We start from the raw sequence: 13,122 nt of genomic DNA, 5'->3' as shown, positions 1-13,122 counted from the left end.
GTCATTATGGGGTGTTGTGTGTAGAATTCTGAGGAAAAAAATGAATTTAATCCATTTTGGAATAAGGCTGTAACATAACAAAATGTGGAAAAAGTGATGAGCTGTGAATACTTTCCGGATGCACTGTAAGTTCTAAGCTAAGGATTGTATGTAACTTTAGAAATAACAGCCTTTGCAGTTGGTGATTTTTAACTTGCACTTATAAAGAAACAAAACAAAGGAAGTGTAACCAACATACCTCTTGACTCCTCCTGTATTTTCTCTGTTTGAAGTAAATCTGGAATGAAAACAGGTTTTAACAAATATTTTAGAAACGGGTAACATTTATATTTGAAACCTGATGTCTTCATCTCACCTGTGATGCATTTTTCATGTTGAATGCAGTAGTGGTAACATAATAAATTGAACTGTCCAGATTACATTATTGTAAGCAACATGTTCCAGCTTTTCATGAGGAACTACCAGGTGCTCTCAGTCCAGTTATGAGACATAATTCTTTATAGTATTTTCTAGGTCTGTCTCTGGGTCTTCTATCAGAGAGCCAAGCCAAAGTACATTTCGCTTAAGATATTTCAAGGGACCAGACCAAGTACATGACTAAACCATCTCAGCTAGCTTCTCTCTATTCTGAGAAGCTGTGGTTCTGTTTTTAAATCTTCCTATATTTCTGTGCTCTTCATCCTATCAAAACACTTTCTAATTTGTGATAATTGCAAGCTGGTTGTGGTTCAGATTGATTGATAAAATTTCCTAGCCTGCTTTAGTTTTTTTTTCCAGATATAATTTAACACATAAATCTTCAATGCACAGACAGTTTATCCATGGTTAGCAACACTGCTTCAGAGCTCCAGTGTCTTGAGTTTAAGTCTTGTCATGGGTTCTGCCTGCTTACATGTTTTACCTTGTCTGTGTTAGTTTATTATGGTTACTACACTTTCTATCCTATTCCAAAACTGACTAGGCGTGACTGAATGTTCACATTTCAGTGATTTACTGTTGGGCACATTCATTTCATCCAAAGTATGATTCTGTCACATGCCTCATGCTGCAAATGTAAGCTGCAGCTCCATGTGACAATGAAAGAGAAAGAAAAGCTTAGGGAAAATGGCAACATTATATCAGACTCAGGTATGCTTGATAAAATGTCTGAAAATGCGCTATTAGTAAAAATGCAATATTAATGTTGCTTTTTTATGCATTTGAAATAGGATTAGTCAGTGTGTCTCAATTTGGATTTTAGTCATCGTTCTTTCACTTAAATCCTTTTCAATGTTTCTATTCCGTGTAATAGAAATGAAAATTATGTTACTGTAAAATGAATTTTTAAATGATGGGCAATATCAGTCTACATTAACAACAAAGCTGCAGGCACTGAAGGTTTGTATTTTAAAGTTATTAAACTGTGAACATCTTGGTGTCACTTAGGGTACATCTCTGGGTATAGTCATTTTTAAATCATTCTGCAGCTGTACACGAGAGTGCACATTTTTGGTGCATCATTTTATTACTTCTTACAACTAAATATAGAGCGGTTTTATATTTTCTGTACAGGATAAGCAAATGAGTTCCATTGTGTAACTGTTAATCCACATGCACTAAGCATTAGTTAAGCATCTCTGTCAACTATGCCTCTCTCCATCCTCTCTGTTTGTGTCTACATAAAGATATCTTCTGTCGTAGAGTACATAAATACTGTGAGCTGACAGAAACCATGTTTTAATCTATGTGGTGTTCCGAGATCCTCTCCTTTCTGAATTTTTAATATATGATTTAGGAGGTACTGTTTGGCATGCTTGTGCTTATTATGAGCCGTAAATTTTGTTGTCTTTTTTTTTTTGGTTTACCTGTTAGATGCATATGCTAACTCAAACTGTACTTCTGTCAGTTATTATTTGGTGCCTTATGTTATTACGTGCATACCATCACAGGTTAGTTTACAAGTTAAAAACAAGTTGAATTGAACTTACAAAATGGCATAGTTAAGGGTGTGAACTTTATATATGTGAAATGTGTATATAATAAAAATACTTTTTTTTTCTTTGATCTTATGAGTAACTCCCTGCAGTGAAAGCCCACATTCACATTAACCAAAGTTCAAGTTATGTAAAATGGCTTACAAATACATATTTTATTTGACCATTTTTCTATCAATGATAATCTTAAAAATAAAATACGAAGAAATCCTCCTGATGCTAGAAAAAGCAGACTGACAGAAGTAGAATAAGTCTCTACAGTGGCATCATTCTTTATGCTTTCTTATACTCATCACTCATGGCTGACTTGTCCCTGCAATCTGCTGCCTTCAGAGTTTCAAGTAATTGACCTTTGAATACCCAAGGAAACAAAAGTCTCCCTCTGTTTGTGTCTGTGCTAACAAAGAAGATGTCTCTAATGCAGTGGGGGTGTGGGATTGCATAGTGCCATGCTTTCTGGGACAAATAAATTAATAGAAATTTAATCTGATAGCTTCCTACATCTCACACAAAGTGTTAAAGAAGCCCCAGGATGGCAGAAATTACAGCTGCTGTTGCTATGCTCAGCTGCTATGGTCTATTTTTAGGCAATGAAGTATAATGTGGAAAGAAACATATTATTTCCAACCTCCACCCACCTCCTGTTTTTTCCATTTGGTATTGCTTAATCTGGGGGACTAGCAGGTAATATTGGTGACTGGTGGTACATGCTTCTGAAAATTTACCCTGTGTGAACTACTGTTTTTAAGAACACAATTTTTTAATATTTCTTACTTGCTTTCTTACCTTGAGTGAAGGTGCAAGGTTTATTGTTAAGCAGTTTGCTATAGACTGGTACAAAGTCATTTACAATGGAAATGCCTAGTTATTCAGCAGTAATCATTAAGTTATATTGGCCTAAATGCTAGTCTTATTATCAACAATTTTCTGAAATTCTTTGGAATTCTAATATTGATAATGTATATGATGTTAATTTTGTTAATTGGACTACAGTTTTAGAAGGTGAAATACATTTTTCTTAATGAATTTGAGAATATTTCCCTGCTGCTGATATTGCTCCAGTCCAATATTACTATATTGTATTTTTTCGAACCTGACTAGATTTGCATTTTGTCAGTTTGCCACAGTGGTTGTCACTGCTGCCTTATAGTTACAGACTTCTGGGTCTGAATCCTGGCCTGGGCTATGTCTGTGTAGAGGCTGCTCATTGTCTCATGTGGGCCAGAGTGGACTATTGTTCCCACATCACCATGCATTTTATTTTAAGTGGCAAATCTAAATTTTCCCTGTTTGTGCGTGCATGCGTATATATGTTTGTGTGTATGTGTATTAGTAAAAATGGATTGTTTCTGCCTTATTCTAAATGTTATCATTGGATGTCCTGTAGTGGACAAGTAAAACCTAGATAACTGAAAAATTTGGTTCTTTTTCATACAGCCTCAGAACCTTAGGTGACTGGTTTTCATTGACCTAGTGAGAGTTTTGACATATAGCATACTGCCAAACTAAAAAACCGAGTTGCTCCTTGCCGATTGTATATTTTAAAATTTAAAAAATATCTGTAAATAGTGTGGCTATATTTTTAGGCATTTCTTGCATAGAAATTTGATTTACTTTAACTCTTAAGAAAATGTATATGCACACACACACATATTTTGGTGGAAAAAAGCACTCTGTACTTGTGAATATTTATCAGTGCACACATAATTTTGTTACCTTTATCCAGTGTTGTAATTGCTTACTGGGTAATGGATGTAATGAGGTAATGCTGTATTAGTGTGGGATTTATGAGACTTACCAAGTCTGTTACTAGGTTGGTCTGCTCTCACACCTTAAACTTACACATGTACATGTATAGAACCTATCCACACAAGCACTGATTATGAGTGATGATTACACAGCATGTCACTCTTCAGTATTTCACCCAGGGACACACTAGCTATGACATGATCAACACACAGTTATCTGCGGATGTAACCTTGACCTAAAGCTGGCACACCTTGATTCCCAAGAATAACCTAGACACACTTGGTTAAAACCACTTACCAATCAAATACTGTGAGGTTTACTCTTCTTGGGGCATTGCTGTCAACCTGCTGAATAAAAAAACAGTGGCAAACTCCTCACATTAGGTGCCCAGTATTTACTTTATTACTTGAATGTAACATACGGTGCTTTCATTAATGCCATAGTGGCGCGCTACTGCAGCATAACTTTTTAGTTCCCAGAGCAAATCCAGTAGTTCAACCTTCTCTTGGAATGTTTTAGACTTCTTCTGGTGCTTAGGCTCAGTTCCAGAAGCCTTAGAAAGTTCAGAGCAATTCGACGACATCGTGTGCGTTTAAAAATAACAAAACAATAACAAAATGGAAAACACAAGGACACTCCGCTGGAGACGCATCACAAAGCAGCAGTCAATCATCAGCAAGGAGAAATGAATAACGCTCCTGGATTGGCTACTTTCACCATCCCAAACCGTGGTGGTAAACACACTCACCCGGAGACGCGTCACAAAGCAGCAGTCAGTCATCAGCAAGGAGAAATGAATAATGCTTTCGGATTAGCTACTTTCACCATCCCAAACCGCGTTTCTGTCCGCGGTGGTAAACCCACTCACCAGGAGATGCGTCACATGGCAGCAGTCAATCAGCAGCAAGGAGAAATGAATAACGCTGTTGGATTGGCTACTTTCACCATCCCAAACCGCGTTTCCCTCAGTGGTTGCTTCCTGTTCTATCTACAGCACAGTATTGCCACCAAAAAAGCCATAAAAAATTGCAGGGAATATTTGCGCTTTCCGCTAACAATTAATAGTTAGGTTCTAAAAAAAAATCCGTGAATGACTGAGTCCGCGAACCCTGAACTGCGACTTTGCGGAGGTCTACTGTATAGTCTTACATAAGCTTACTGAAAATAAGCAGTGTCAAGGGTGGATGTTGTTCTGGGTGGCATTTTAATTTAGCAGTTGGAATGATGCATACGTTTACGTTCTCTGATGCCCAGATGAGATGGTCGCACTCTCTCTTTGTGATGTGTCTCAGTCTCTGACTTCCTTTTCTATATCATTGTGTTCTCTACTCCTACAGGTGGGCCATTATTTATGTTGAAATTCCATATGGGGGCTCCAGGACATGTGACATTACACACATTTCATTGGCTATCTGTCCTTGTGGTGGATGGCTGTGCTCAAAGGCTTTGATCCTGTATTCACAGGTGTACTGTTATTCATTCCCAAGTTATAAACTGAAACAGCTTTTGATCCTCTGGTATCTGCACTGTTTTCCATTCCCTTTACCATTAAGTTAATAATTGATTGAAACAGATGCATTAAAGTTATAAATTACTGGTGCAATACCAGAAGAATGTACAAAAGATGATGGTTTCAATGTGAATTGCTTCTGTACTTTAAATTGCCTTAAGAGTCTTTTAAATTCCTTTGTAGTTAAATTTTAATTTTGCTGAAATGAACCAGGATGAGCTGTAAGGCAACTTAACATAAGCAGTTCTCAGTTTTAAAAACTGAAAATATTTTACTTCAAGACAAATGCCACATAAAATCACTTTGGGACTAGGAAAACTAATGTTTACTGTGCCTTACAGATTTACCTGAAACCAAGGATTTCTGATATTACTGCTCAACTCGCTGGATATACAGTTTATTACTTGAATCATGCAATGGAGTAAAATGACATTCTTTCTATGAGCCAGAGGAACTTTTTGGTGTGGCTGTGTATGTTGAACCATGATTAAATGTAGCCCTGAATAACCTTAATATATCAAATGAAAACATTCTCCCTTGTAAACTAATGTCTTCAGCAATTGTAAACATGTTTTGTAAACTTTCAGCATGTTTCCATTCGTACAGCATAGTACAACACCCTAGGCCAGGGGTTCTCAAAGTTGTTCCTGGGGGCCTACTGTGGCTTCAGGTGTTTGCTTCAACCAGATTCATAATCAGTGACATCTGATAACACTGATATCAATTAATTAGCTGGTATTTTTTTTTCTCTTCTCTTATTCTACATGCAGAAAAGCACAGCGGCATGGTTTTTACATTTATAAGACATTTTGAAATATTTCTATTTTTGCTATAGATTTAAATGCTTAACTCACTTTTGTTGATTTTATTATATTTTACCCTTTCTCTGTGTAGTTTGCTCTCTTCATTGTATCTTAATAATGATAATTAAAAATGAGTAGAGCAGACACCCAGGCAAACAACACTAAATCATGAAAAGGTCACTTAATTATCCCAGGGTCCAATTAAAAATATAAGCTGATTGGAACAAAAACCTGCAGCTATGGTGGGTCCCCAGGACCAACTTTGAGAACCCCTGCCCTAGACCATTATTATTCCACCACTTTGGTAAATTTGTTTTTTTTGTTTTATATTTATAAACTTAAAAAGTAAACTGTATCTTGCCCATTAACTATTTAGTTCTGCCAAGGAGCTATTAGGAATCATTTTGTGACCACATTTGAGTCAGCTAGATGGAGTGTTTTTCAAGGACTGTACATCATTGATTATACTCTGTGCTAAGTACTTTAGACGGATCTGTGCCTGCAATCAAGTTTCAGATATGCCCAAATAAAAAATGTTACTTCCATAAGTGAACCACACTTTGAAAAAGGATGCTGATTGTTTTGTTCATTCATGTGAACAGTATTGTGCTCAGGGAAATTACTTGTTTAGATTATGATTGAACTTTTATAATTGAGTTATGTAACTATATTGTATATTTTTAACCATCATAACACTTTGTCTCTTAGGAAGGTAATTGGGAATATTGTAGCATGTTTTCTTTTCTGTAAAAAGTATGACTTTAAATGCTTTGAATATTTTGTGTTTTATATTTTTCATAATGAGAAAAGGTAGTGGCATTATCTCTATAATACAGTCTGTCCAAGGGGAATATTAAAAATGATAAGTATAACTTGTTTCCAATGTCATCTTATGTCTTGCTATGTTTTGCTTTGTGCACTTGAGTTTTCATCCCACATACCAGTGATGAGCAGGGTAATTTCTTAGGCCAAGTTTATACTTTATGCGATGCAATGCATGCTCCCTGGACGGGTCATCAGCTCATCGCAAGGGGAATAGAAGCACACACATACAGTAGCGTCATTTTAGCGTCATCAAATCCCCAAATCTGCATATCTTTGGAAGGAAACCAAAGCACATTGTAGAAACCCAGAAGGAAAACATGCAAACTCTAGACAGGGAACACTAGCGATGTGACTCCCTATGAGACAGCAGCTCTACGGCTCCGCCACTGTGTCACCCCCATGTGTGTAATTATTAACAGTATTCATTATTTAAAAGAAATTAATGATTTATCTGTAAAATGTAACATACACACTTTAGTGCATTTCATCCTGAAAGTGATATCAAGTATAAATCTAAGGATTCTAAATGTGCAAAGAGTTGGAATATCATACTTTTAATTTGTTCTGTGTCATAACGATGGGGAATATGTGACCCTTGAATATAAAAGCAGCATGAATGCATTTGTATGTCGGCATTTTGCTTTACCACATCGAACCATTCATCAAACATCAAAGCAGGCACATCAATCCCATGGAATCCTCAATGTGGCTTTCTGTCACGTGTAGATAGTAAACGGAGAATCTGACGTCATATTCCAACTTTTATCACACTGACAACCCCCCGACTTTTTGCTAGTACTGCAACTGGTGCATGCGTCATGTTAATTTCTAAGGACGTGCTCAGAGGACACGTCAAATAAACGCTGGGAACGCGTGGCAGCCATGATGCGTGTGCGTACGTGTTCAGAGCTTGAAGTATGAACGAGCCCTAAGAGTTCTCAGTTGAAATTTAGTGTGAACTGAGCACAATGTGCCTGTTTTTTTCTTTGTTTTTGGTTTTTTTGGGAGTCTTGTTTTACAAACAAAATGCATACACTTAAAATTTTTACTGTATGAGAGTTTTGAGCATGAGTAGTAATCCTGCACCCTGTGATGGATCAGCATTGTGTCCAGAGTTTTTTCTTGCCTTGTCCTTGATATTGTCAGGATAGACTCCTGCCTATAAAATCTTGAACCTGATTATACAAATAAAAAGGTAATCCAAAAGAAGTAGTCAGTGATTTCTAGTTGTATTTGTTGTTTTATTGGGCCCTAAAGAATATTAAATTATGATTTAAAAGAATGTGATATTTTATAAAGCTAGTGGTAAAGACTTTATCTATTACAACTGTAGAGTTGATTATGCTGTTAACCCTAAAGACCTTGAAATTTATGATGATGGAGCCTATGCAAGTATTATTTTATTTTAACATTATATTATAACTTTTCACCATTTAGAGCTCAGATGAGTATGAAAACGTATTACTCTTAATATGAACAGTTATACTGTATGCATGCAGTGAGATTCTGTCACAGCACTCCAAGCTTTGTTCCAGGAAAAGTCTTGTAGGTGTCCTTAACAAGTGATTAAATCAATGGAATATTCTATCTGTCTCTAACAAATTGCCAGAAATAATAATAATCTTTAATAGCTGTTTCCCTTCTTGTATCTTGCAGGAACTTGACCAGCAAAGCTTCATTTACACAAAAGGCTGTGTTGGACAGTTTGAAAAGTGGCTTCAAGACAATTTGATAGTTGTAGCTGGAGTATTTGTAGGAATTGCACTACTACAGGTAAGTTAGTTGGCAATTCTCTTTCACCAGGCAACAGTTACATGTAAGCTGCTCAGTGATCCATGCAATCACTAAGCAAATTCCAACAATGTTGCAAGATATAATATGTAATGTATTTAACCTTGTATGTGCATTCATAGTTAAATCTTGCATTTTTACCCCTCTGGAAGATCAGTTAAATTGTTCTGTTATGGTTAGCTGTTTCCACTCTTTTACCTTTAGGATTTCTCGGCTGATATCTTCTCTGTGGAGGGTGGGGTGTGGGTGTTGGGGGGAGGTTTAGGGACAAGACCCTCCCAGATATCTAAGAAGCCTTCCTGCTTTAATGCTGTGTCTGTCATACAATTTCTGAACCTACACTACTGCACTTTTAACAAGGCTACATAGTGATTTCCATATAGTTTTGAAAATAATCTGGGTTTTTCTTTTCCTCATAATGACTAAAATGTACTTTTGAAAGTATAGTAGTTTAAGGTCTTTAATTGTTGGTATTGTTTGAGTTCATTCAATCACTCAGATGTATGTATACAGTTCAAATCATGCATTTATATCTTCTGGCAGTATTTATAAGATTTTCACCATTTTTAGGAAATTCCTGCGATAGTAAGAAATGGGTTTCTTTTATTTAGTAATAGTACTCAAGTGATGCTGTTTGTTACAACAGAATTTTGCATTTGTTATATTAATAGTAATAAAAATTAAAATTACAATTGAAGACATGCATGGCAACCAAAGAATTTAACGGACCTTGAAACTATTTCTGAATGGTATGTAGCTTGTGTGGCAAAGTGCATTGATTTTTTTTTTTTTTTTTTTAATTTAATGAGCAATTGCTTATACTAAAGAATGTCACTTCCAGATTGGATTCCTGCGTATTCTGCTGCTGTCTAAAATCAAGTATATTAAAACAACTCCAATCTTACCATTGACCAATAAAGATTAATTGACCTCAGTATTGGCATATTTACCAATGAGCCAAAACATTATGACCACTCTTTTATGAAACAAATGACATGAAATATCTCATAATAACAGCATACATTGAGATCTGGGATATATTAGACAGTAAGCTGACATTAGGCACTCATAGTCGACGTGTTGAATGCAGAAGATATTATCAGGTGTAAAAACCTGATTGGTTTTGGTAAGGGCCATATCATTCTGGCCAGCAAATGGGTCTGGGCAAGCTTTGTGACATGCTCACATTCAGCCATGATGAGTACTTACCAACAGTGGTCCAAGGACAGAGAAACTATGAACCACTCACAGGGTGTTGGGCAGGTAAGACTCATTGATGCAAGACGTCAAAAAAAGGCTATTCTGTCTGGTACCAATAGAAGGTCTGCTGTGGCACAAATCACCAGTTATTTTAATGATGTTTTGGGTAATATGTCATCTAATTTTATGACCAGCACCTGTGTGTATATATATATATATATATATATATATATAGATAGATAGATAGATATAGATATATATATATATATATATATATATATATATATATATATATATATATATATATATATATATATATATATATATTGTGGGAAACAGCCCGGACACAGACAGGTAGACATCATATTTTCACCCAACACACGTTTATTCATATTATATACAGTGCACATACCCAGTGCCTCAGCACCAATCACCCCTTAAGTCCTGGCCACATGCACAATGCCTTTCTCAGTCTTTGGTCCGCCTCCACTCCTCTCCACCAAGCTTCGTCCTCTTCCACCCGACTCTCGCTGTTGACTGGAGGGAGGCGGCCCCTTTTATTCCCCCCGGAAGGACTCCAGGTGGATCCTGAGGGCTCATAGCCACACCCGTGTGTGGCGGAAGCTCCCATGGTGAAGCCGGAAGTCCACCGGGTGTCTTCAAGTCTCTTCCCCCCAGTACTTCCCGGTGTGGTGGAAGTACTGAGGGCCAACACTCCCAAGGCATTGGGGCGTCCCCTGGCGGTGACCACGGGCCCCTACAGGGTTGAGCTTCCAAGTTCCGTACCCGTGGTCCCCAAAGCCACCAGGGAGGACGCCCTCTCGTGTCCTGGAGGAGGCACAAGCCCTCCTCCACTCCTCCTGGGCGTCCCGGCCGGGCATGGACGCCCACCAGGCACCACAATATATATATATATATATATATATCATAAAAATTTATATATATATATATATCATAAAAAGTTATATATATATATATATTGTGGGGAACAGCCTGGACCCAGACAGGTAGACATGTTGGTTTCACCACACACACGTTTATTGTACATTATATACAAAGGTCAAGTGCACAATCCCAGTGCCTCTGCACCAATCACCCCTTAAGTCCTTGGCCACACTCACAATGCCTTCTTAGTCTCTGGTCCGCCTCCACTCCTCTTCCACCCGACTCTTGCCCCTGACTGGAGGAAGGCGGTGCCTTTTATACACCCCGGAAGGACTCCAGGTGCATCCTGAGGGCTCTGTAGCCACACCCCTGTGTGGCGGAAGCTCTGTTAGTGTATCCGGAAGTCCACCGGGTGTCCCCATTACTCTTCCCCCCCAGCACTTCCAGGTGTGGCGGAAGTACTGAGGTCCAGGGCTCCCAAGGCATCGGTGACCAGGGCCCCTACAGGGTTGAGCTTCCAAGCTCTGTACCCGTGGTCCCCAAAGCAACCAGGGAGGACGCCCCCTCGTGTCCTGAACCCCTGCCGGGTACCACTATATATATATATATATATATATATATATATATATATATATATCCATCCATCCATCCATCCATTTTCCAACCCGCTGAATCCAAACACAGGGTCACGGGGGTATGCTGGAGCCAATCCCAGCCAACACAGGGCACAAGGCAGGAACCAATCCTGGGCAGGGTGCCAACCCACCGCAGGACACACACCCACACACCAAGCACACACTAGGGCCAATTTAGAATCGTCAATCCACCTAACCTGCATGTCTTTGGACTGTGGGAGGAAACCGGAGCGCCCGGAGGAAACCCACGCAGACACTGGGAGAACATGCAAACTCCACGCAGGGAGGACCCGGGAAGCAAACCCAGGTCTCCTAACTGCGAGGCAGCAGCGCTACCACTGCGCCACCGTGCCGCCCTTTTATATATATATATATATATATATATATATATATATATATATATATATATATATATATATATATATATATATATATATATATGTATGTATATATATGTATATATATATATATATATATTACTAACCGAGAATGCTAAACCGGATGATGGACGCAGGCACATCTGGCAATGGGCCGTAGCTGCAAAAAGACGTACTGCGCAGGCGCAAGAAGAGTCCGCGAGAGTCGGCTGAGGAGCCGAGAAAGGCGGACTAAAGAGGGCGAGAGATGCGGATGAGGGGCCGCGAGAGGCGGACAAGACCACAGAAAAAAGGAGTGAGCACAGGAAAAATGGAGAAATGAGGCGCAAAGAGCACCGAAAAAAGGAAAAGGCACATAAAGTATTCAAACGCAAGCAAAGCACGAAACACATTGCACACGAAACTAGACACAAAAAAAAAAAAAAAAAAGGCTCGCGCACAACAGCAAGGCACCCCCCCACCCCTACAGGCACCGGACGGGACACACACCAAGAGGGGGATTCAACAAGCCCATGGAACACAAAAAAAAGAACACAAAACCACCCCACAGACCCTACAAGCAAGGGACGGGACACACACAAAGAGGGGGATTCAACAAGACACAGGAACACAAAAAGAAAGAAGACGCTCGCGTGACAACAATCCTCAACCCCCCCCCCCCCCCCCCCCACCCCACACACACACAAATCCATAAGAAATGACACCCAAAGCCACATATTCTAAAGTGAACATCAACACCTTCACACTAGACAGCATAGGTGTCAGCATTGGTGGATCTCCTTACAATAAAGCACTATTAACCGTTCAACTGCAGAAAAGGAAACATATTAACAGTGACTGCGATCCTCCTTATTACTTATCCATATTTCGCATGCTGAGAAAGAAACAAGTTATGAATACACGGTCACGGGTACAAAACGAAAAGGAAATAACAGGAACAAACACACGAACACGAAAGAAACAACAAAATAGACGGCTATGCAGCATAGGTGGATCTCATTACAATAAGGCACTATTAACCGTTCAACCGCAGAAAAGGCTCCATATTAACAGTGAGTGCAATACTCCTTATTACTTATCCATATTTCTAAAAGAAAAAATGTCTCGACTCCAAAAGCGCAAAGCTCAACTAAAGCTTCTAACTAACGATGTACCTAAAAGTAAACTTTATGAACTGCATTAGATCCTACAATAGTTCATTTGCTTTTGCATATACCGGAGTAAATATCAGGCCACCAAAAGGCAATGGCCCATACTGCTTTCGCATATATGCACAAATACTGCATCGCATCGGAACAGTGCACCCTGAAACAAATCAACAACGCAAATATGCACAAATCTACATCTTAGATCCACATTACGCAAACTATCAAT

General features: G+C 38.7%; 1 protein-coding gene across 1 annotated transcript in view; it reads left to right on the top strand.

The window, feature by feature from the left end:
* Window positions 1–13,122, top strand: part of tspan17 (tetraspanin 17) — a 116,265-nt gene that overhangs the window by 88,399 nt on the left and 14,744 nt on the right. Inside the window, exon 7 of the mRNA XM_028813718.2 lies at window positions 8,517–8,633. Coding sequence (XP_028669551.1) covers window positions 8,517–8,633 — 117 coding nt within the window. The remainder of the gene's footprint in view (window positions 1–8,516; window positions 8,634–13,122) is intronic.

This window comes from Erpetoichthys calabaricus, chromosome 11 (genome assembly GCF_900747795.2).
Source record: "Erpetoichthys calabaricus chromosome 11, fErpCal1.3, whole genome shotgun sequence".
Lineage (NCBI taxonomy): Eukaryota > Metazoa > Chordata > Cladistia > Polypteriformes > Polypteridae > Erpetoichthys > Erpetoichthys calabaricus.
The sequence above is the reverse complement of the archived record's forward strand: the minus strand, read 5'-3'. Positions and strand labels throughout refer to the sequence as shown.